Here is a 26280-nt window from a genome sequence, read left to right as displayed (position 1 = left end):
GCCAAATAGCAGTATAGAGTATCCGGCCTTCTTGGAGTCCCTGGGAGAGGTACTGAGGGGTGCTCAGACTGGGGACTCCATTGTGCTACTGGGGGACTTCAATGCTCACGTGGGCGACGACAGTGACACCTGGAGGGGCGTGGTTGGGAGGAACGGCCTCCCCGATCTGAACCCGAGTGGTGTTTTGTTATTGGACTTCTGTGCTAGTCACGGTTTGTCCATAACGAACACCATGTTCGAGCATAGGGGTGTCCATAAGTGCACGTGGCACCAGGACACCTTAGGTCGATGATCGACTTTGTAGTCGTTTCATCTGATCTCCGGCCCTATGTCTTGGACACTCGGGTGAAGAGAGGGGCTGAGCTGTCAACTGATCAACACCTGGTGGTGAGTTGGATCCGCTGGCGGAGGAAGCTGGACAGACCTGGCAGGCCTAAACGTATGGTGAGGGTCTGCTGGGAACGTCTGGCCGAGCACTCTGTTGGGGAGGTCTTTAACTCCCACCTCCGGGAGAGCTTTTCCCAGCTTCCGAGGGAGGCGGGGGACATTGAGTCTGAGTGGACCATGTTCTCTACCTCCATTGTGGACGCAGCTGTTCGGAGCTGTGGCCGCAAGGTCTCCGGTGCCTGTCGTGGCGGCAATCCCCGAACCCGGTGGTGGACACCGGAAGTAAGGGATGCCGTCAAGCTGAAGAAGGAGTCCTATCGGGCCATGTTGACCTCCGGGACTTCTGAGGCAGCCGACGGGTATCGGCAGGCCAGGCGTGCTGCAGCTCGGGCAGTTGCGGAGGCAAAAACTCGGAACTGGGAGGAGTTCGGGGAGGCCATGGAGAAGGACTATCGGTCGGCCTCGAAGAAATTCTGGCAAACCGTCCGGCGCCTCAGGAGGGGGAAGCAGTACTTTGCCAACACTGTTTACAGTGCGGGTGGGGAGCTGTTGACCTCGACTGGGGACATTGTCGGGCGGTGGAAGGAATACTTTGAGGATCTCCTCAATCCCACCGTCATGTCTTCCACTGAGGAGACTGAGGCTGATGACTCAGAGGTGGACTCGTCCATTACCCAAGCCGAAGTCACTGAGGTGGTTTGCAAGCTCCTCGGTGGCAAAGCACCGGGGGTGGATGAGATCCGCCCTGAGTATCTCAAGTCTCTGGATGTTGTGGGGCTGTCTTGGTTGACACGCCTCTGCAACATCGCGTGGCGGTCGGGGACAGTGCCTCTGGAGTGGCAGACTGGGGTGGTGGTCCCTCTTTTTAAGAAAGGGGACCGGAGAGTGTGCTCCAATTATAGGGGAATCACACTTCTCAGCCTCCCAGGGAAAGTTTACTCCAGGGTACTGGAGAGGAGAATTCGACCAATAGTCGAACCTCGGATCCAGGAGGAACAATGCGGTTTTCGTCCTGGTTGCGGAACACTGGACCAGCTCTATACCCTTCATAGGTTGCTCAAGGGTTCATGGGAGTTTGCCCAACCGGTCCACATGTGCTTTGTGGATCTGGAGAAGGCATTCGACCGTGTCCCCCGTGGTATTCTGTGGGGGGTGCTTCGGGAGTATGGGGTTCGGGGCTCTTTGCTAAGGGCTGTCCGGTCCCTGTACGAACGGAGCAGGAGTCTGGTTCGCATTGCCGGCAGTAAGTCAGACCTGTTCCCAGTGCATGTTGGACTCCGGCAGGGCTGCCCTTTGTCACCGGTTCTGTTCATAATTTTTATGGACAGAATTTCTAGGCGCAGCCAGGGGCCGGAAGGAATCCTGTTTGGGAACCACAGGATTTCATCTCTGCTTTTTGCGGATGATGTTGTCCTGTTGGCTTCTTCAAACCAGGACCTTCAGCATGCACTGGGGCGGTTTGCAGTCGAGTGTGAAGCGGCTGGGATGAGAATCAGCACCTCCAAGTCCGAGGCCATGGTTCTCGACCGGAAAAGGGTGGCTTGCCCTCTCCAGGTTGGTGGAGAAGTCCTGCCTCAAGTGGAGGAGTTTAAGTATCTCGGGATCTTGTTCACGAGTGAGGGAAGGATGGAGCGTGAGATCGACAGGCGGATCGGTGCAGCCTCCGCAGTGATGCGGTCGCTTTACCGGTCCGTCGTGGTGAAGAAGGAGCTGAGCCAAAAGGCGAAGCTCTCAATTTACCGGTCGATCTACGTTCCGACTCTCACCTATGGTCATGAGCTTTGGGTAATGACAGAAAGAACAAGATCGCGGATACAAGCGGCTGAAATGAGTTTCCTTCGCAGGGTGGCTGGGCGCTCCCTTAGAGATAGGGTGAGAAGCACAGTCACTCGGGAGGAGCTCGGAGTAGAGCCGCTGCTCCTCCACATCGAGAGGAACCAGCTGAGGTGGCTCGGGCATCTTTTTCGGATGCCTCCTGGACGCCTCCCTGGGGAGGTGTTCCAGGCATGTCCCCCCGGGAGGAGGCCCTGGGGAAGACCCAGGACACGCTGGAGGGACTGTGTCTCTCGGCTGGCCTGGGAACGCCTCGGTGTTCTTCCCGAGGAGCTGGCCGAGGTGTCTGGGGAAAGGGAAGTTTGGGCTTCCATGCTTAGACTGCTGCCTCCGCGACCCGGTCCCGGATAAGCGGAAGAAGACGAGACGAGACATCTCAAAAAAGTTGGGACAAGGCCATGTTTACCACTGTGAGACATCCCCTTTTCTCTTTACAACAGTCTGTAAACGTCTGGGGACTGAGGAGACAAGTTGCTCAAGTTTAGGGATAGGAATGTTAACCCATTCTTGTCTAATGTAGGATTCTAGTTGCTCAAGTGTCTTAGGTCTGTTTGTCGTATCTTCCGTTTTATGATGCGCCAAATGTTTTCTATGGGTGAAAGATCTGGACTGCTGGCTGGCCAGTTCAGTACCCGGACCCTTCTTCTACGCAGCCATGATGCTGTAATTGATGCAGTATGTGGTTTGGCATTGTCATGTTGGAAAATGCAAGGTCTTCCCTGAAAGAGATGTCGTCTGGATGGGAGCATATGTTGCTCTAGAACCTGGATATACCTTTCAGCATTGATGGTGTCATTCCAGATGTGTAAGCTGCCCATGCCACACGCACTAATGCAACCCCATACCATCAGAGATGCAGGCTTCTGAACTGAGCGCTGATGACAACTTGGGTCGTCCTTCTCCTCTTTAGTCCGAATGACACAGCGTCCCTGATTTCCATAAAGAACTTCAAATTTTGATTCATCTGACCACAGAACAGTTTTCCACTTTGCCACAGTCCATTTTAAATGAGCCTTGGCCCAGAGAAGATGTCTGTGCTTCTGGATCATGTTTAGATACGGCGGCTTCTTTGAACTGTAGAGTTTTAGCTGTCAACGGCAGATGGCACAGTGAATTGTGTTCACAGATAATGTTCTCTGGAAATATTCCTGAGCCCATTTTGTGATTTCCAATACAGAAGCATACCTGTATGTGATGCAGTGCCGTCTAAGGGCCTGAAGATCACGGGCACCCAGTATGGTTTTCCAGCCTTGACCCTTACGCACAGAGATTCTTCCAGATTCTCTGAATCTTTTGATATTATGCACTGTAGATGATGATATGTTCAAACTCTTTGCAATTTTACACCGTCAAACTCCTTTCTGATATTGCTCCACTATTTGTCAGCGCAGAATTAGGGGGATTGGTGATCATCTTCCCAGCTTTACTTCTGAGAGCCGCTGCCACTCCAAGATGCTCTTTTTATACCCAGTCATGTTAATGACTGTGGCAGCGGGGGCGTGGTCAAGCGCCGGTCTGTGACAGGAGGGCGGAGTCAGGGAAGGTAAGTGGCAGAATCACTACACCTGCGAGCAATTAACCTGTATTTGTGTGTCTTCCCAGTGACCGCGCCCTACTTAAGGAGGGAGAGCGACAGCAGAGGGGGTCTTCTGGAACCAGACGCAGTGTGTGTGTCTGTCAGCAAAGTGCATAGTTGTTATACTGAAAAGTGTGGCAATAAAATGCTCTGTCAAACCTAATCTCTGTCCTGCCATCCTCTGTGCTCCACCCACCAACACTGAACCCCTACAGTGGTGCCGAAACCCGGGATATTGTGGAGTACAGCAGCCGATCAGCCCCATGGAGTCCTCCCCGTTCGCCGACCTGGTCCACGCCCTCGCCACGGCCCAGCAAAGCCAGCACCAGGTGCTTGTCACCCTCTGCAAGGAACAAGAACGGTGCTTCGAGGCCCTGGTGCTGGCCCAGCAAGATGATCGGGAGGCGTTCCGGCACCTCCTTGCGTCGGCAGGGTCCACCAGCGATCCCACCGTGGGCCCATCCCCCTCACCGTAACCAAGATGGGTCCACAGGACGACCCTGAGGCTTTCATCACGCTCTTCGAGCAAGTCGCAGAGGCCTCGGGGTGGCTGATGGAGCAGCGCGCGGCGCGCCTCCTCCCTCTGCTAACGGGAGAGGCGCAGCTGGCCGCGCTACAGCTCCCCGCCAACCGCCGGCTGGCCTACGCGGACCTCCGCCGGGCCGTCCTCCAGCGCGTGGGGCGCACCCCGGAACAGCAGCGCCAGCGCTTCCGCTTGGAGGAAGTCGGCCGGCCGTTATGGGATTTTTTTTTGATGCTTCATCAAGTATTATGAGAACATTTATCTGTTACACAATTACATGGCAAAAGTATACTCATAAACCTTCATAAATGTGGGCTTTCATCCATCCCATCTATCCATTCATTCATATTTGCCATCATTTCATACTTACTTTTAGCTGCATGAACTTCTGCATTGGTTCATACCACAGGAGAAGAACCAGACCATTTGGCACTGCTGCACACAAGAAAACGCTGTCTGTATAGGGGTTCCGTACTGAGGCAGAAAACAAAGAATACATAAAAACAATATATGAGACACTAGGGTTATATGTCGGCAGTTTTTTCAACAAATTACAGTTTTGTTCTTTACCTACACTACACTTTCTACAACCCTTCGTGTCTGGGATCTTCACAGACATGGCATACTTCCTGAAAAAACAAGAATATATTATGTAAGAACACAGACATATCGTCAGACTTTAGCATAGTTAAACAAATAATCCTCATCTTGGTTAATAAGAATCAATTGTTGAAAGACTTCTGGCAGTTAGTTACCGGTACTTATGGCAGTAACAGCACTGAAAACCTGAGTTCAGGGCAGCCTCCAAACATGGCCGCTCAGGACTACACTTCCCATGATTCACAGCCCCCCTCCCCAGGAGTTTTAACTACATTACCTGTCTCCAATCATCCCGTAATCACCTTCCATATATAAGCTCAGCAGTCATAAACACACATCGTGAAATATTGTTCTGAGTCCTGTACCTGACTTTGCAAAGCTGTTTGTTATCCTGACTTCCTGTTTAAAGACCTCTGTTCACATTTGCTTTTCGACCTCGTCTTCTCATCTTCCCTGCACAACTCTGTTTGCTGATTGATCAACCTCTGCCCATTTCCTGACTATGATTTCTGCTTTTCGATTTGGCTTCAGCTTCATTTTGTGCCATACCTGCTCTCCCCCCGCATCTGCATCTGTAAGTGCCTGCAGTCTGACAATCGTCAGAATTTAACATAGTTAAACAAATAATCCTCGTCTTGGTTAATAAGAATCAATTGTTGAAAGACTTGTGGCAGTTAATAAAAATTAATACACTTTATGCCTATTGTGCTGCAGACCTTGAGCTGATTCTTGTACTCAGGCGGTGGGCATTGATTGACAGGTGGCCTTGGCGCCGTTGCATGTTTTCACGGTGCTCAAAGAGTGCAGGCAGACTGTGGGAGGTCAGCTGTGAGGACTTTCCTATGGAATACAAGATATAGGGAGACTCAATATTTAAATATTTTAATGGAGTATAATATAAAAATGCTAATGGTTTCAGTATAGTTTGAACATACCTGAGACAGACATTAGCACATTGTTCATGATATATAGCCAGCTGCATCTCTGTGGGAGCAACTGCAAAATAAAATTAAATAAAATGTTAAATGTAAAAGTGTAATCTTTTAAATTCTTAAAGATGATATAGAAGTGAGTCAGAATTCACTAGATATTACCACTGCTACAAAGGTATCAATAAGGTACCATTTAAATTATGATTAACTTTTACTTTTTACCATTTACTTTGGTCCTTTAACAGGGGGGACCAAATATGATTGTTATAATTTCTACACTGCTCATTACTGCTATTAATAACAATTAGGCCTTAAAGTGAAACAAAACCCAAAAATAAACACTGTTTGCTGATCACGGCAAGTGCCCTGATGTGTCCTCTGCACATTTTAAATAAAAAGAAAAACCTTTTAACAATTTATCCATTTTAAAAACTATGATATTGCTAAAAATAGGCACATTACTTTTGTAACACAGAGCCTTCAAATAAAGAATTCTAATTCTTAAAAAAAAAAGCCAGGTGCCACTGTGCTCTCCTTCATTTATCACATACACATTACAGCATTTAAATCAAACCTTGGATACAAACGAAGACTGGATTAGATAATGGTATGTCAAACAAGCCACTAAGAACTGCCGAGCATACCCTATGCAAAGCCAGCCCTTTGACTCAGACCATCGAATTGTAGTCATGGATGCACACTTCCCAACAAGAAAAATGGTGAAAAAGATCTTTCGCAAAAAGAAAACTCCTACAAAGCACCCAGATCTCCATCGTCTCAGAGATGACTCCTCATTCAAGAGTCACACAGTGCTAGGCTTGATGCATTGCTATCGATAGAGCCATCAGCACCAACAGTCAATGGAATTGAAGAGATGGTGACAAATGCCATACAGCAGGCCTCCACAGAAGCAATTCCTCAAATAATAATGTAAAACATAGAAAACATAGAAAAACCATGGGCAAGCAGCGATTACCAAGATCTACTAAGGAAATACCATGAAGAGAAAGACCCAGAGGCCTATGACATCAGAAAGCTGCACACTAAGTTGAAAAAAGCCTATTTTCAATCTAAGGTGAACCAACTGAACCTTGCAAGTAAAGAACGTGAGGAGGAGTTTAGACTGATGAAGGCGCAGACATTGGTCACGATTGAATAGGCCACTGATTCAGCCAAAGTTGTTGGAAGAACACTTTTTTTCAAAGCACTTTGCTGCACGCCCTTACAACCCAGAACTAAAACTTCCCACATCTCTTACCGCCAGATGATTTTACCTCTTGTTGAGGCCTCTACCCCGATCGTGCAGAAGTGGAAGCTAGTATCAAAAGACTGAAAAATGGAAGATGTCAAGGCACAGAAAGTGTACTCAGAACAGCTGAAGTACTTGAGGTCAGAGGAGCATGATATGGCCCTGTTTAGAAGTTCCCACCAAATGGTTGATGGCATGCATAACCTGTCTGCACAAGAGAGGGCTAAAAATCACTCGCTGAAAACTATAGAGGCCTTAGCATAATTGCAACAACTTCCAAAGTGGTGTCAGGGATCATCATTGACAGATTCAGAGAAGTGTACGAACGACTTCTTTTGCCTACTCAGTTTGGATTCCAAGCAAATAGATCAACAAGCAATGCCATATTTATCCTATGCCAGATACTGAAAATCTCAAGGAAATCAAGAGTCCCACTTTTTGTAGCCTTTATCAACCTCAAGGCCACATATGACTGGGTTCCAAGGGATGCTTTATTTCGCTGCCTTGTGATTTGACTCCGATGTCCTCGTTTGATAGCTATACTACGTGCCCTGTACACTGGCGCCAAGGGGTGTATTAAAGGAACCACCAACCTCTTTGAAACTCTAGTAGGATGTTGACAAGGTGGCCTAGAATCCCCTCCACTCTAACATCTACATGGACTTTGTGGTGAAAGTCCAACACCACAAACATCTAAACTCCATGTAGATGTTTGTGATGGTTACAATCTAGAACTGGTTTTAATAATCTGAGTTGGTGTCTTGTATTCTTCTAATAGGAAATGCTAGATTGTTTCAACTACATTCAAGATATTCTAACTTAAGATATCATTTTTGCAGTGTAGAAGAATACAAGACACCAACTCTGAGATTATTAAAACTAGTTCTAGATTGTAACCAACTTATTCCAAGATGTCTTGTCAAGTAAAATTATTTGCCCATGCAGCAAGATAATTTCACTAGTGTTAAGGAATTTTCTCCTCAAATTCAGTTTTCAGTATTTTACAGTGTAGCCCACAGCAAAATACTGAAAATGTTCTCAGAGACTGGCTTTAGGCTGGAGTACTGCATTCCAAATGAAGTATCACTAAAATAACTACATTGCAAAGTACCATCATCGGGTCACAGTCAAATCAATCACTGAACTACTCTACGCTGATGACCAGGTTATTTTTGCAAACTCAGCAGAGGAACTTCAGAGCGTTCTTTCAATCTATGACAACACTTTCAAATGATTTGGGATGCAGCTATCCTATGACAAGACCGAGACAATGGCATTCAATATAGGCAAAGAACTAATACAATGGGAGAGTCTCATAACACTTGGAGAAAACAGGACAAAGAATGTCAGAAGTTTCAAGTATCTTGGGTATACCATCACGGACTTTGAACACACCTCATTCTCCATCCATGCAAGAATCGGGGTAGCATTCCAAAAAATTGGAATGAGTTAAAGCATGTGACAAGCCCATACGGCTGGCGACTAGAGTTAAATTTGACAACGTGTGTACAATCATGCCTGCTCTATAGTGTCCAAGTGTGAGAACTGTCAGAGTATGAGCTCAAAGTGGAAGTGATATGGCATGGCTTTCTTAGAAAAATGGTCCGCAAAGGTTTTGAGTGCAAGAATGCTCCAAGTTGGGTTGATCATAGAAAGGACAAGGATCCAAACACACAAGTGGAGGGTGATATTAACTGGAGCTTTAAGATGTCCAATAAACAGCTACAGGATAAAACCAGAACACCCTCAATTTGTGATTTCTTCTATCTGCAACATCTCAAATATACAGGTCACGTATGCTGGCTGGAAAACAGTGAACCCCAGAAGCAGGTGCTGCTCTTTGCAGATCATGTGGTTCTGCTGGCTTCTTCAGAGCATGATCTTCAGCAAGCACTGGAATGGTTTGCAGCAGAGAGTGAAGGGGCTGGGATGAGAGTCAGCACCACAGAGTCTGAGGCCATGGTTCTCTGCTAGAAAATGGTGGAGTGCTCCCTCCAGGTTGGGAGTGAGTTGCTGCCCCAAGTGAAGTTCAAGTATCTTGGGGTCTTGTTCACAAGTGATAAAATGGAGCATAAGATGGACAGGTGGATTGGGGTGGTGCCAGCAGTAATGAGGGCATTGTACCAGTCCATCGTGGTGAAGAGGGAAATGAGCTGGAAGGCAAAGCTTTCAATTTACCAGTCAATCTACATTCCAACCCTCACCTATGGTCATGAGCTTTGGATAGTGACCAAAAGGATGAGATCACAGATACAAGTGATACAATGCAGCGTGGTGATGTAGCTTACAGCAGGTTATGGTCGCTGAACTGCTGGTTGTCCAGGTGGTGCTCTGAAAACAGTGTGGGCTTTATAGATAATTGGGCTAATTTTGAGGGCACTGCTGGCCTGTTAGGGTGGGATGGTATCTATCCCACTTGGGAAGGTGTTGCTCTCATTTCCTGCAGCATAGGTCATAGTCTCGGAACAGGCCTAGTTGATTTTTGACAATCCAGAGCCAAGGCCAGGGAGCAGACGAACAGGCTAAACCAACTGTCTGCTAGCTGCACAGAGTCGTCACTCAGGGTCCACAACATCAAGACTGTGTCTGTTCCCCGAGCTCAAGAAAAAGGTAGAAGTATTTAGAGTTTGTTCCAGTAACCTAATCAATATAAAATTAGATCAGATCATACTGACTGTACAGCTGCTGCCAGCACCTTTGATCTAAAGGTGGGGCTATTAAATATTAGATCTCTTACATCTAAAGCGCTAATGGTTAATGAACTCACTACGAATCAGGAGTTTAATGTACTTTGTTTAACTGAAACATGGATTAAGCCAAATGAATATAGAGCATTAAATGAAGCGAGTCCTCCTGGATAGTTATATACACCAGCCTCGTCAAACTGGCAGAGGAGGAGGCATTGCGGTTATTTATAACGATTATCTAGGTGTAACAAAAAAACCTGGTTATAAACTTAATACATTTGAAGTTCTTCATACTCATATGTAGCCTCGAAAAATAAGTCTACCAGTTAATTCCATTACTTATTATTTACAGACCCCCGGGGCCATATTCTGAGTTTCTTTCTGAATTTGCAGATTTTCTCTCAGATCTGGTTATTTCCTTAAATAACCAGATCTGAGAGAAAATCTGCAAATTCAGAAAGAAACTCAGAATATGGCCCCGAGGGTCTGTAAATAAGTGAAGTGAATATTAAAATCTCCAACTAAAGCTTTATCTAAGGAGATAAAGCTTTAGTTGGAGATTTTAATATTCACTTCGATAACCCAGAAGACACTTTGAAAACAGCGTTTGTGTCCATTTTAGATTCAGCAGGGATGAATCAGAATGTCACAGGACTGACCCATAATGGTGGTCACACCCTCGATCTAATACTAACATTCGGGTTAAACGTAGAAAATAGTCATACTTCCACAGTCTGAAGTTCTCAGATCATTATCTCCTCTCATTTAAAATATGTCTGAGTAATAATATACAGACCTCACCACACTACTGTATTAAACGTACATTTACGTCAACTACTGCACAGAGCTTTATAAAATGATCTACCAGAGTTATCAACTTTGATTGGGTCACTGTCAGCCCTTGCAGAACTTGATCAGGCAACTGAATGCTTAGAATCAACATTCCGCCATACCTTAGATAATGTAGCTCTGTAAAAGGAATGTAATGTAGCTTCTTAAAAGGAAAATGGTCAGAGACAAAAAAATTTAGCACCCTGGTATAATGATGACATTCACACGTTAAAACAGAGCACTTGAAAATTGGAATGTAAATGCCGTCAAACAAAATCGGTAGTGTTCAAATTAGCGTGGAAGGAGAGCTTCCTGAAGTATACAAAAGCTCTTAGTGCTGCTAGATCAACATCCTCCCTAATAGAAGATAAAAATAATCCTCGATTCCTATTTAATACTGTAGCAAAATTAACCAGGAATAAGTTCACTATAGACACATGCATACCTGTAGTATGTAGTAGCAACGATTTCATGATTTTTTTTTTTAATGACAAACTTGAGAATATCCGACAAATTCAAACTTCCAATTTAAGGTCAGACAATGTAGGTGACCCTGTAGTTAACAATATAACTATCAGATCATCAATTAGAAAGTTTTACTCCCCTAAAAGAAACTGAATTACTTTCATTTATCTCGGCATCAAAAGCCTCAACTTGCGTACTAGATCCCTTTACCTACACGTCTATTCAAACAGATAATACCTGAAATAATTGAACCGCTTCTAAAAAATTCTTCTCTGACAATTGGCTATGTACCCAAATCCTTTAAACTAGCAGTTATCAAACCCCTGATTAAAAAACCTGACCTTGATCCCTGTCAGCTGTCCAATTATCGGCCAATATCAAACCTCCCCTTTATCTCCAAGATCCTTAAAAAAGCTGTGGCACAGCAGTTATGTTCATATTTACAAAGGAATAACATCCATGAAATGTATCAGTCAGGATTTAGACCTCATCATAGCACAGAGACAGCTTTGGTCTCTGTGCTATGACCTACTGTTGGCGTCTGATCAGGGCTGTGTCTCGCTGCTTGTGTTGCTTGACCTTAGTGCAGCATTTGATACCACTGATCATTCCATTCTTCTGGATAGACTAGAAAATGTTGTGGGAGTTAAGGGAACAGCCCTCTCCTGGCTCAGGTCTTATTTAACTGATCACTATCAGTATGTTGATATAAATGGTGATATTTCTTGACGTACTGAGGTAAAGTTTGATGTTCCACAAGGTTCTGTCTTGGGTCTACTGCTTTTTTTTTCTTTATATATGTTACCTCTGGGTGAGATTATTCGTAAACATTGTATTAGTTTCCACTGTTATGCTGATGACACGCAGTTGTATATTTCTGCAAAACCTGATGAGAGACACCAGCTTAATAGAACTGAGGAATGTGTAAAGGACATTAGACACTGGATGCTTATTAATTTCCTTCTGCTTAACTCTGACAAGACTGAAGTACTTTTACTCTGACCACATGCAGCTAGAAGTACATTTTCTGATTACACAGCAACTCTGGATGGCCTTTCTGTTTCTTCATGTGCAGCAGTAAAAGACCTTGGAGTGATTATTGACCCCAGTCTTTCATTCAAAACTCACATTGATGACATTACCCGGATAGCTTTCTTTCATCTCAGAAATATTGCTAAGATAAGAAATTTAAAGTTACTACATGATGCAGAAAAACTAGTTCATCCTTTTGTTACCTCCAGGTTGGATTATTGTAATGCCTTACTGTCTGGATGTTCCAATAAGTGCATAAACAAGCTCCAGTTAGTTCAAAATGCAGCAGCAAGAGTCCTTACTAGAACTAGAAAATATGACCACATCACCCCTGTCTTATCCACACTGCATTGGCTCCCAATCAATTTTCGTATTGATTATAAAGTACTACTTTTGACCTTTTAAAGCACTGAATGTATGCCCAATGTCACCTGAAGAAGTAGGAGCAGTATACATATTGCACTCAGTACCTGAGTGAACTTCTGCTCCTCTATGACCCGCCACACCTACTTAGATCAAAAGGTGCAGGCTATCTGCTGGTACCTTGTATAGTGAAGGCTACATCAGGGGGCAGAGCCTTTCCTTACAAAGCCCCACAGTTATGGAACAGCCTTCCAAGTACTGTTTGGGAATCAGACACAGTCTCAGTGTTTAAGTCTAGGCTGAAAACCTATCTGTTTAGTCAAGCCTTTTGTTAATGGTGTTTATGAGGTAAAGGTGTAGATCTGGAGGGTCCTCAGACATAGTGTTTTGGTAAACTGGGAAGTATGGATGCTGTCAGTCCCCACTCGCTTCCTCACTCGAGTTTGTTGATGTAGTGCTTTATGTCCCGGGGCTCCCTCATGCCTGTGTTACCTTCTGGGTCTCCCCTTTTAGTTACGCAGTCATAGTTAGTTGCCAGAATCCCTGCTTGTACTCAGTGCAATATGTATACTGCTCCTACTTCTTCAGGTGACATTGGGCATACACAACAACCTGTGTTTTCTCCTCCCCAAATCTGTCCCTCTGAGTTACATGTCGGTCCTGGGATCGAGATGCTGACCTCTTCTGCTCCTTGGACCTGCCTGATCCATCCTGGTGCCCTCTGTCTGGTTGGAGTCTCATCTCATCACTCCTGTGGAGGGCGGCCCCATGCGGACAGTTGGGGGTTGTGCCTGGAGGACGCTCTGGACTATTGCAGTGGTGCTTTTGTAGCTGGGGACTGCAGTTGACTTGCTGACTTTGGGACTACGGTTGTCGTAAACAGTTTTGCACTCAGGTTTCTGTCGGTGGGGGGTTTATAGCATCAACGAAGCTGACTTTATTTTAGGACTATTAATGTTGTCTGTTGTTGCCCGGATGGGGATGGGTTCCCTTTTGAGTCTGGTTCCTCTCGAGGTTTCTTCATGTTGTCTGAGGGAGTTTTTCTTTGCCACCGTTGCCACAGGCATGCTCGTTGGGGATAGATTAGGGATAAAATTAGCTCATATTTTAAGTCGTTAAAATTCTGTAAAGCTGCTTTGCAATAATGTTTATTGTTCAAAGTGCTATGGACCCTTTTCACGTGACGTCACGACAAACGCGGCCGCCATTTTGGACGTGTACTACCAGTAGTTTACCACAGCCAACATTGAGGAACGGCAGCAAAGAAAGTTTTTACTTTCAGCAAGACTTCCATCATGCCACTATATTGTTGTGCACCTGGATGTAGTAACCATCAACAAACAAGGCAAGGGTTATCATTTTATCGGATCCCGACGGAGAAGATGGATAGCGGCCATTAACAGATTGGCAGCCCTCGGCATACCAACGCTTGTGTAGTGACCACTTTGTTGGAGGTAAGACGAATAAAATTAGCCAGAAAAGGCATTACATTGCTGTTAACATTCTGTGGCGGCGAGTGTGTAACCAAATAGGCTAAAATAACCCATTGTAACCTCTTTGTTCTTCTGTAGTAGCTATTGTTGACTAGCTAATGTCAACAAGTAGCTAGTATGTTACTGTAGCAATGTTTACGTTCAGTCATTTGGATGACTGTTAAAACCTTTCAGTCTCAAGTTTTTCCTTTACTGTATTTATTAGTTTACTGTAATTATGATCCGGCAGCTATTTACACCGGATCCAGTCTAAATAGCTGCCGGAGCCAACGTCCGAGGTTCTGGAGCACGCTCCAGCTTGCTCTCCCTCAAATTAAGCAGCGCACGCCGGCTTGCTCCCGGAGTGCTCCGGCCGAGGTTCCCCTCAAATTAAGCAGCGCGCGCCGGCTTGCTCCCGGAGTGCTCCGGCCGAGGTTCCGGAGCACACTCCGGCCGAGGTTGCCCTCAAATTAAGCAGCGCGCTCCGGCTTGCTCCGGAGCAAGCCGGAGCGCGCTCCGTAACCTCGGCCGGAGCACTCCTGGAGCAAGCCGGAGCACGCTCCGGAACCTCGGACGTTGGCGTGTATGTGTATGGCGATGGGTTTTTAATGACATAGGTATACAGATCATGTGGGCCGAAGTCAGGTAAAGACGAGGGCTTCGTGTACTTCCGTACGTCAGTGAACAATCCTGGTGGAAGCAGGTAAACGTCGTTCTCCAAGCCTGCTAACCTCAATTTTTGCAAATATCTCTCCCTCTGCTCGCCCTGTAAATGCCCTACGTCGCTGGATAGTGAAGGTGTTTTCTGCATCTCGCTCCTTTTTCTTTTATGTTTTTCATTTGTCGCCTTCCTCGCATTCAAACTGATTCGAGCCGAAGTCCACTACATGTCCAAAATGGCGGTCGCGTTTACGAAGGTTACGTGACTGAAAAGGGTCTATACAAATAAACTTGACTTGACAAGTGGCTGAAATAAGCTTTCTCCATAGGGTGACTGGACTCACCCTTAGGGTGAGGAGCTCAGACAAGAGAGGGATCTTGGAGCAGAGCCGCTGCTCCTTCATGTCGAAAGGAGTCAGCTGAGGTGGTTCTGGCATCTGATTAGGATGCCTCCTGAGCGCCTTCATCTGGAGGTTTTCTGGACATGTCCAACTGGGGAGGAGACCCTGGGGTAGACCCAGAGCACGCTGGAGAGATTGTTTCTCATCTGACCTGGGAGCACCTTGGGATCCCTCAGGAGGAACTGGAAAGCATTGCTGGGGAGAGGGATGCCTGGAATACCTTGCTTAGCCTGCTGCCACCGTGACCCGACTTCAGATAAGTGGAAGAAAATTGATGGGATGGATAATTGTGGTTTATTTTTTATTTCCGCAAATTGAATCATCATTAATTTTTATCAATATTAACATGCCATACAATATATTGACTCACAGTACATTATTACATACAGTGGTGCTTGAAAGTTTGTGAACCCTTTAGAATTTTCTATATATTTCTGCATAAATAGGACCTAAAACATCAGATTTTCACACAAGTCCTAAAAGTAGATAAAGAGAACCCAGTTAAACAAATGAGACAAAATTATAATACTTGGTCATTTATTTATTGAGGAAAATGATCCAATATTACATATCTGTGAGTGGCAAAAGTATGTGAACTTCTAGGATTAGCAGTTAATTTGAAGGTGAAATTAGAGTCAGGTGTTTTCAATCAATGGGATGACAAATCAGGTGTGAGTGGGCACCCTGTTTTATTTAAAGAACAGGGATCTATCAAAGTATGATCTTCACAACACGTTTGTGGAAGTGTATCATGGCACGAACAAAGGAGATTTCTAAGGACCTCAGAAAAAGCGTTGATGTTCATCAGGCTGGAAAAGGTTACAAAACCATCTCTAAAGAGTTTGGACTCCACCAATCCACAGTCAGACAGATTGTGTACAAATGGAGCAAATTCAAGACCATTGTTACCCTCCCCAGGAGTGGTCAACCAACAAAGATCACTCTAAGAGCAAGGCATGTAATAGTCGGTGAGGTCACAAAGGAGTCCAGGGTAACTTCTAAGCAACTGAAGGCCTCTCTCATATTAGCTAATGTTAATGTTCATGAGTCCACCATCAGGAGAACACTGAACAACAATTGTGTGAATGGCAGGGTTGCAAGGAGAAAGCCACTGCTCTCCAAAAAGAACATTGCTGCTTGTCTGCAGTTTGCTAAAGATCATGTGGACAAGCCAGAAGGCTATTGGAAAAAAGTTTTGTGGACGGATGAGACCAAAATAGAAATTTTTGGTTTAAATGAGAAGCGTTATGTTTGGAGAAAGGAAAACACTGCATTCCAGCATAAGAACCTTATCCCATCTGTGAAACATGGTGGTGGTAGTACCATGGTTTGGGCCTGTTTTGCAGCATCTGGGCCAGGACGGCTTGCCATCATTGATGGAACAATGAATTCTGAATTATACCAGCAAATTCTAAAGGAAAATGTCAGGACATCTGTCCATGAACTGAATCTCAAGAGAAGGTGGGTCATGCACCAAGACAACGACACTAAGCACACAAATCGTTCTACCAAAGAATGGTTAAAGAAGAATAAAGTTAATGTTTTGGAATGGCCAAGTCAAAGTCCTGACCTTAATCCAATCGAAATGTTGTGGAAGGACCTGAAGCGAGCAGTTCATGTGAGGAAACCCACCAACATCCCAGAGTTGAAGCTGTTCTGTACGGAGGAATGGGCTAAAATTCCTCCAAGCCGGTGTGCAGGACTGATCAACAGTTACTGGAAACATTTAGTTGCAGTTATTGCTGCACAAGGGGGTCACACCAGGTACTGAAACCAAGGTTCACATACTTTTGCCACTCACAAATATGTAATCTTGGATCATTTTCCTCAATAAATAAATGACCAAGTATAATATTTTTGTCTCATTTGTTTAACTGGGTTCTCTTTATCTACTTTTAGGACTTGTGTGAAAATCTGATGTTTTAGGTCATATTTATGCAGAAATATAGAAAATTCTAAAGGGTTCACAAACTTTCAAGCACCACTGTACCTAGCTCAGACAGAGGAGAAAAGGCAAGTGGAGAGGCATGGTCATGACTTAGTGATACATTAGTAGTGAGATTCAGTATGGTTACAGATATTAGGCTGATGTACATAAATCACAATGGCTCAATAATGTGTTTTCAATTGAGCGCTTTGAATAGACACATAGTCTCACTGTTCACAATGGCATGCATCAATGTGTTATTTTATCTGGTGACCGAAGCAATCCTGCCAAGTCATAGTTCAAACAGAGGAGGAGAGGCAGGATTGCAGGTCAGGCTTAAGCTTGTAACATTCAGTCACACATGGTTTTAATAAGGTAGGCATGAATACTATACTATGTATTTAAAATACATACAATAAGTGGTGAATAGCCTCATTCATGTGTTGAGGTATTTCTAAGGAAACTGAGCCAGCTGTAGACAACAACAGAGAGAGTAGCAGTGAGCGAGATGATAATGAACAGTGCAGAACTAGAGATATTCTCAATATTGAAGTCAAGCAAAACAAACCTCACCCCAAATATATTGCAGTTTAAAAGCTATCAAACAGGGTCCTCCGTTTTCAGAACAGTTGGTACAAGCAATATCCATGACTTCACTATAGCCCCACCATGAAGGGAATTCTCTGCTTTCACTGTGTGAAAAATACACTATAAAGAACAGTACACTGTCCTAAAAGGCAGACCCTACATTCTCCTCAAATGGATACAACTGAAAGTTGTTGACTTTGAATGCCACCAGAATAGTAAATCCCATGGTCATGTGGTCAGTCAGTGCTCAAGAAGCAACCCCAATAGTTTCACATCTCTCAAAACTGGGGGAAAAGAAAAGGGAAAAAAACCCCTGAAAACTGAATTTGATGAGAAAATGAATACTCATGAAATTATCTTTCTGCATGGACAGATGTGATGTTTTTACTTGAAAAGATATCTTGGAATAAGTTGGGTGGCATGGTGATGTAGTAGTTAGCATGGTCACCTCACAACAAAAATGTTCTGGATTCGAGCCCAGTAGCCAACAGGGGCCTTTCCTTGTGGAATTTGCATGTACTCCCTGTGTCTGCATGGGTTTCCTCTGGGTGCTCTGGTTTCCCCCACAATCCATAGACATGTGGTTAGGTTAACATGGGGCAGCCATGGCCAGAAGATTGGGCTGAAGCACCCCTGAGCAAGGCACCTAACCCCCAACTGCTCCCTGGGCACTGTAGCATAGCTGCCCACTGCTCTGGATATGTATTTCCAGAGCAGTGGGCAGCTGTGTGTGTGCGCGTGTGTGCGCGCGCTCATTGCTCACTTGTGTGTGCATGTGTTTGCTCACTGCTTCAAATGGGTTAGAATAGAATGCCTTTATTGTCACTATACTCATGTACAATTTAGATTAAAGCATCTCCAATTACAATGCAAACAGCATGAAGAGAGAAAGAGAGGAAGGGAGAAAAAGAGGGGGAAAAAAAGGGGTGGGGGTAAGGTGCACAGTCCTGAGAGGTGTATGTGTTGTGTTACACATTATGGAGTGAGGTATTGCTCATTGAACATATAAAGCAGGGGTCACCAAACTTTTTTCTCTGGGGGCCACATTGTCGTTCCTGACTGTGATGGGGGGCCGGGGTCGGGTCAGCTATATCACATAGAATTGTATAACCCAGACAAATATGACCACCAGCAGGCCTCATTGTGTAGTAGAGATTACTAGCCTGGCACGGCCATCCCCACTACTGTATCCATACTACTATATCAACACTTGATTCCTGGCACATATTTGTTTATCTTTACTAGTGGTTTGCAAAAGTAGTAATCAAGTCTTCACACTTTGTTTTAATTTGAAATACCACTGATATTCCATTTATTTATTTTCTAATAAAAATAATATCAAAGCTGTCAAGGTAAGAAACATCTGCCTAGTTGAGGTGATTGACACTGGCAAAGGTGAGTGGAAAATTATAAATTGTAGGTAAGCCTGTTGATATTATTAATAATATTAATAATAATTGTATACAGCACTTAATAAAGGTCAAATAAATAGGCCTATAAAATAAATAAATTTTAAAAAACAGTGAAATTATAATATGAGCAATAGATCACAGCAATTGTGCTGTGTCCTGCACGTCATTGCTCTCATCCATGGCCAAAGCAAAAAACTCGAATTCTGACGCTTTCTCATTCAGCTGGTCATACACGTTGTCCCCCAAATCTTCGGTTCGCCTGGTCATAGTAGGTGCGGAGAGACTCACCGCGTTGAGCGCATCCTTCTTGTCGGGACACACCTCCTCGGCCACAGCAAGCATGCATACTTTAACAAAGTCCCCATCAGTAAACGGCTTTCCATGGGTAGCTAGTAGGTGAGCTACTTTATAGCTAGCTCGGACAGCAGCCTGGTTGATCTGGGTTTGGCGAAGGAATACATTCTGTTGTGCAGCCAGTCCGCATTTCATCCTCCGAATCCTGTCTTCTCTTGTTTGCCCTCGCAAACTAGCATACTCTTTGTGGCATATGCCGCTTTTCCACTACAAACGCGGCTGAGCCGTGCCGTGCCGAGTCGAGCTGAGCGGGGCTGTTGGAGTTGCATTTCGACTACAACCGCGCTGAACCGTGCTGGCTGGAAGTGGGTGTACACATTGGGTGGAGTTAGCGAAAGTGGGTGGACGTCACGTGATGTCGTTAAGCAGCGCAAACAGTGACATCAGTGACAGTGGCGGAACAAGTCAGAGCCGGGCCGGGGGCGGGGCAAACGACCGGGCCCTTTATTAAAGCTTATCATAACATCATTTTAGGCTACAAAATGTCCGCAACTGCGGTGTTTACCAATTTCAACACTACCGGGTGCAACTATGTTATTTAGTACATCAAGTCCTTCAAACGAACATGTAACTCAGAAACAAAAAACATTAGGATACTGTACATGGCTCATAATAAAACATCAATAGCCTATACTGCGCACATTATTTGAAGGGCATACGAATGAGCGCTCAGAGGTTGCAACGGTGACAGGAAGAGTCAGAAATAAAAGGAGGGCGGTGCAAACCTCACTGAATGCACTGTGTTTACCAATTTCAACACTACGGGGTGCAACTATGTTATTTTGTACATTAAGTCCTTCAAACGAACATGTAACTCAGAAACAAAAAAACATTAGGCGACATACTGTACATGGCTCATAATAAAACATCAATAGCCTACTGCGCGCATTATTTGAAGGGCATACGACGAGCCTTGCGCTCCGCGAACTCGTCCACGATGCTCTGTATGTCACTGATTCAGTGATCTTTTCAGCGGTAGTCTCACGACCCGAATAGTAAACAATAAACATGGAGGACATGGAGTCGTTAGTGTTGCTGGTCTTGGTGCTGTGGCTTGTTGTCACCGACAACGCCAACAGATACTGGCAAGAGCGTATAGATGAGGCGAGGCGCATAAGGCTTCAGAAATTCTCGTAATTCGTAATTATTCTTCTTCCGGGTTTAGGGTGTTTACAGATCCCAGCGCGCTCGCGGGGCGTGTGTGGGCATGTGAGGACACTCCTCCTCACCAATCAGTGCACAGGGGAGTGTCTGCTCACGCCCCTAGCCTCACTCGGCACGGTTTGGCTCGCTTCAGCCCCACTCCAAAACGGTGCGAGTTTTAGGGGCTAAGCAGGGCTGAAACGAGCTGAGTCGTGCTGGTTTTTGGTAGTCGAAACGCGAGCCGTGTCGGGCTGAAGTGAGCTGAAAAAGGGTAGTGGAAAAGGGCCAATAGTTCGAATTACGTGGGAGCCAATGGGAGCTGAGCTCCCATTCCCTCAGGCTCCCATGAAAGAAGCAAACTTAATTTTCTGTGGAAGTCTCTCAAATACGTCATATATCACTATAATAAGCTTGAATAGCCTATATCACCATATAAATATAAATAAAACTCATTTCATTTCCGATCACCATGCAGCCATAACTTTGTAATGAACGTGTTATTAAACCGCAACATGTACGGCTGTACTTCACCACCACACCACTATGCGCGCAAACTGAAATTTGCAGCCTGCGAAATCGAATGTGAAGTTAAGTCCGAAGAAGACTTGTCCTCTATCTCACAACGATCTTCCTTTGTTTAACAATATATATAATATATATATATATATATATATATATATATATATATATATATATATATATATATAATTTGTTTAAATATATATATATATATATATATATATATATATATATATATATATATATATATATATACACACACACACACACACACACACACACACAACACCGTGTGTGTGTGCGTGCGTGCGTGCATGCGCGCGCCTGTGTGTGAAAGCTGTGCACTGCAGTGCGCAAAACTGCGCTGGTCCAGGAGAGCGAGTATGCATTGCTTTTTTTTTTTTTTAAATAGAGACCCCCATAGGGTCAAATTTATAATTCGAACCCTGCTTTGTGGTGGGTTTCATAGTGACGACGCAGATTATATTCTTTGAAAACCGGCACACTTTCTTTAAATACAAGACAAACTGCACGCACGGTCCTTACACTGAACGAAAAAATAATCGGTGGTCCACTGTTCTTTAAAAACTCTGCACTCTGTCAGCTTTTCGCTTACCGCTAGCCATTTTGCTGTCCTGAACACTGACAGTTCTTTGCGCGTGCGCTGCCTGTCACTGCTTGATCGCGAGCATATGACGAAAATTCGGAAAATATGAATAGTTCATTTTATAACTAAATATCAATTTTAATTGATAAAATCAACAAAATACAAGATGCAGACATGTTATTATTTGCCAAAAAGCAATTTAAAAAAATAGGCCATGACCACTTTTGGGGATTGCCTCATAGGGCCGGTTCAAGTGATGGGGGGCAGAGGGGCTGGGGGGCCGGTCAAAGGGGGGTGGCGGGCCGGATCTGGCCCGCGGGCCGTAGTTTGGTGACCCCTGATATAAAGTATTGCACAGAGAGAGTCACATTATAAATTATTGCACGAGAGTCACATTATAAAATATTACACATTTATGAAGTATTGCAAGGTAAGGTAAGGTGCACAGACTAGAGGTATACGTGTTGTGTGTAAGGTGCACAGTCCTGAGGTGAGGTGAATGTGTTGTGTTTCACATTATGGAGTGAGGTATTGCACATTATAAAAGTATAGCACAGAGAGAGTCACCTTATAAAGTACTGCACATTATAAATTATTGCACGAGGAGAGTCACGACGGCGCACTCCAGTCTCCTGTTGGCGCATTACAGTCTCTGAAGTTTGTGATGTCCTGAATGCCCTGCCACACCTCCCGTGTGTTGTTGCTGGACAGGTGGGACTATGCACAGCCTGTGGTCTGCCTTGGCTTTATTTATTCCTCTTTTCAGATCAGCTCGAGCGGCTCTGTACAGAGCTCTATCACCTGACCTGAAGGCAGCATCGCGAGCCCTGAGGAGTGAGCAGACCTGGCTGGTCATCCAGGGTCAGGGTACCCCCAGGATTGTTAAACCAAAATTTAAGACTTTTTAAAGACTTTTTTTAATGCCATTTCAAGTGAAATTTAATACCTTTGTCACACTCATTAGGGAAGAATAAATCATATTGAGCACCAGATTAAACCTCAAATAATTACTATTTACGAGTGTTTGAAATAACAATTACATTTATTAAAATAATCAATCAGAATTCATTCTACTCACACCCCCTGGACACCATGCAGAGGAGAGCACCCCCATGTAAGTCCAGACAATCACCCCTCACACACACACACACACACACACACACACACACACTAGGGCTGGGTATCACCAGATACCTCACGATACGATACTATGGCGATATTTTGCCCACGATAACAATAATATCACGATACAGCGATTCTGCGATAATCGATATATTGCAAGAAATTTCAACCACATCACGATATGTGTCACTGAAGAAAATCAGAATTTATTGACCACTGTAAAATTACATTTCACATACACACTCTTGCCAGACATATATTTGTCTCTATTCCACTGCTGGCAAAACCAAGAGTTGCTTCACTACAACATACAGAAAATTCCCATTTCTGTGCTAGTATTCTCAACTTTTCTGTAAGCATGGACACATCAGTGCTGCTTAACAAGCAGAATCAAATTGTTTTATGAAAACTTGCACTGCAGACTGCACATACATTTCAGTGCTAACACTAATATCAATTTGTTCTTTGTAAACTTGAGAACATATACTGGAGAACATTTAACTTGTGCTTATTTTGCAGGAACAACACACTGTCTGAAACATTGAAAAGTGCAGTGTGCATCTTATGCCATGTACACACGTAGCCGGGTATTTTTAAAACCGAACATTTCTCCCCCCTCCGTTTATAAAAATGTTTTATCCACACCACCTCGTCTTCAAAAAAAATCCCTTCCACACATAACCGAACATCTGCGTTTTCAATCACATTCATAAGCATTCCAAACCTGTAGATGGCTATTTCCCCAAATCCTACCCCCTAATCACATCGCCTGTGCTCTTGGAGCAGTAGTTGGGCTTCTAAAATTAAACATGTAAATAGCACCTGCACAATAATTAACGCTTTCAAGGCACTACTCCGATCCATTACTCTTTAGCTAGCCGCACACTACGCCGATTTTCAGCGTACCGAGCCAACTGAAGTCGCGAGTCAGGCGTAAAGACTAGTTTTCGATGGTACCGACTCATCTCACAGCCGATTCGAAAAACTAATCGGGAGCCAGACTGATCGGCGAGAGTCGCTAGGAATAGCCAATCATATCTTTCGCATATAACACGTGACATCATTAAACACAATTTCTAGCGCGAGAAATACATGTTGGTAGCACCTAATGCAGGTATATACTGTAATTCCATAGACTGAAGCTTTAGCCATAGACACAGTGGGCTGGAAAGCCACTCTGCTCAAGTTGTGTGGCTGAATTCCAAATCTCTTTAACTCCCCTATATAAGTGCACTATTTAAGGTTGGGAATAATAGCTCATGCAGCCTAGATAGTGCGCTACATATTCCGTGTTGTGTCATTTGTAATTCAGCCTGTAGCATCTTCAAGTGTTGGATTTAACAGTAACTATATCCAATAGCCAATCACAAAGCTATTAAGTTGTCACATGTCGCTTCAATCGCGACTGCACTCGTCAACAGTCGGGGGATATGTGCGTGCCCTGTCGGGAGTCGGCTCTGAAATGGGTCGGTTCGGTACCGCGTGGATCGCCGTGGTGTGCGGCTAGCTTAAGTCCATGCTTAATCTGGCTTCTGCAGTAAACAAAGGTCGCACGTTTGACGTCAGGGCAGAGTTGTCATTTTTTTGGCGCAGATTGTGACGTTCTAAAACGCAAAACTCCGGTTATCTCTGTCTACACGAAAAGGCATACACGGAGTTTTCAAAAATCTTCACTTTGCCCGGAGTTTTTTTTAAATATTCGTTTTTGATGTGTTTTCATGTGGATGACAGGCCAAAACGTAGAAAAACATCTTCGATTTAGCAGATACCCGGCTACGTGTGGACGGGGTCTAAGTCTCCTACTGCGCATGCGCGAAGCCTACTGCGCATGCGCAAAACACATGAGTTAGCAAGTTCTCATACAGACCGGTTTATTATTCAAAACAAGGCATTACAAATTATTTGACTCGGCCAAAGACTCGACCAATACGCACAAAACATAAAAATCGGCAAATGCGTGAAATACTCACCGATTTTTTATCAGCCCAGCTGATCGGTAGGACAAAAGTACTGTTGAATTTTCCTACTCTCCTGGATTTCACGCATGCGCAGTAGGCTTGGTAGGATAACTTTACAGAACACCGGCTCACTGTTTTTTTCTCCTTTCCTTTGGAATCCAAAGTGCCTCCAAACATCTGCCTTAAAGTTCGGCGGCGTCTCTAGGTTTACGTTAACAGCCATGCTTGCTTGTTTTTTTTCCTCACTGCAACCGCAGGGGAAAAAAGAGAAGACGACGAGTGCCTTGCAGTGAGGGAGCGGCACAGCGACACCTCGCGGAGCGGAGGTGCGGAAGTTGTACTGGATTTACAACCCGTCTGAAACATGATTTATTATTTGAAAAAATATCGATATTCAAATTGAGTATCGATATTGAATCAGAAGACAAAGTATCGCGATATATCGCCGTATCGATATTTTTGCACACCTCTAACACACACGCCAGAGAAGCATTCAAAAGACAAAAAGAAGATGGAAGGTAAGAGCATCAACCAAACATCTTTAACTTGCCCAAAGGTGTCGAGAGTAAGCCAATCCAACCCCCTTAACCCAGGCGTATTTAGGGTCGAGCGGCCACTTCGGGTTGAATCTGCACTTCCCCATGCTCTCTCCTCCTCACCCTCTCTGCTCTATGCGCCTGCTGCTCTCGTTTCGTGTGAACCCTTTACGGCGCGACGTGAATTTCCCGCTGTTTGCGTGTGAACGCCAGGGCAGCGCAAAACATTTTAGATTTTGCTTCATTTTCATCACAGAGAATTTAATCTAGGTTACGCAACGATGTTAGACTTTCTTTGGAAAATTAAGACCTCCGTGGAAAAAATTAAGACTTTCAAGATGAAATTACTTAATACTTTTAAGGCCTTAATTCTGGAAAATGAAATTCAATACTTTAATACTTTTAAGACTCCGCGGGTACCCTGAGGGTTTCTGGTTTGGGAAGACCCGGATGTTTTTATCCACCGTCACATTCCCGATGCAGAACTTGATAGTCCAGCACCGTTCCTGTGAATGTCTCCAGCTCCTGGTGTTCAAATAAGTCCCAGTCTGTCTGTTTAAAGCAGTCCTGTAGTTTGGAGCGTGCATTGTCAGGCCAGGTTGTGATAGTCCTTGGGGTGGGCCTGGCTCTGCGTCTGAGGGGGGTGTAGGCTGGGGAGAGCAGGAGGGAAAGATGGTCTGACTGGCCGAGGTGGGAAAGGGGTATGGCTCTGTACACGTGCTTGATGTTGGAGTAAACATGATCTAGAGTGTTCTCCCCTCTAGTAGAACACTTTACATGTTGGTAAAACTTCGGCAGTACAGTCTTCAAGTTGGCCTTATTAAAGTCTCCTGCGATTATGTGAACACCATCAGGGTGGGCCCGCTGCTGTTTGTTAATGGTGTTCAGCAGGAGAGCGCTGTGTTTACACTGGCGTCAGGTGGAATATACACAGCTGTGACAATCACTACAGTTAGCTCTCTCAGTAGAAAAAAAAGGCCGGCATCTTACAGACATGTACTCGAGGTCTGGGGAACAGTGTTTATCTATAATTGTTCCGTTGTTACACCAATTATCATACATGTAAATACAGAGCCCTCCTCCTCTGCTCTTACCAGAGTCCT

General features: G+C 44.6%; 1 protein-coding gene across 3 annotated transcripts in view; it reads right to left on the bottom strand.

The window, feature by feature from the left end:
* The window catches only part of map4k6 (mitogen-activated protein kinase kinase kinase kinase 6), a 292471-nt gene that overhangs the window by 14784 nt on the left and 251407 nt on the right, over positions 1–26280 (bottom strand). For all 3 annotated transcript variants that reach the window (XR_009655726.1, XM_060935787.1, XM_060935788.1), the window contains exons 23-26: positions 5855–5915; positions 5636–5759; positions 4890–4948; positions 4690–4793 (exon numbers count right to left, since the gene is read on the bottom strand). Coding sequence is in view for 2 of the 3 variants with exons in the window: in XM_060935787.1 (XP_060791770.1) it covers positions 4690–4793; positions 4890–4948; positions 5636–5759; positions 5855–5915 (348 nt within the window). In the remaining variant the exon portion in view is untranslated. The remainder of the gene's footprint in view (positions 1–4689; positions 4794–4889; positions 4949–5635; positions 5760–5854; positions 5916–26280) is intronic.

This window comes from Neoarius graeffei, chromosome 12 (genome assembly GCF_027579695.1).
Source record: "Neoarius graeffei isolate fNeoGra1 chromosome 12, fNeoGra1.pri, whole genome shotgun sequence".
In the NCBI taxonomy this organism is placed as follows: domain Eukaryota; kingdom Metazoa; phylum Chordata; class Actinopteri; order Siluriformes; family Ariidae; genus Neoarius; species Neoarius graeffei.
This window is presented reverse-complemented; position numbering and strand designations above follow the sequence as displayed.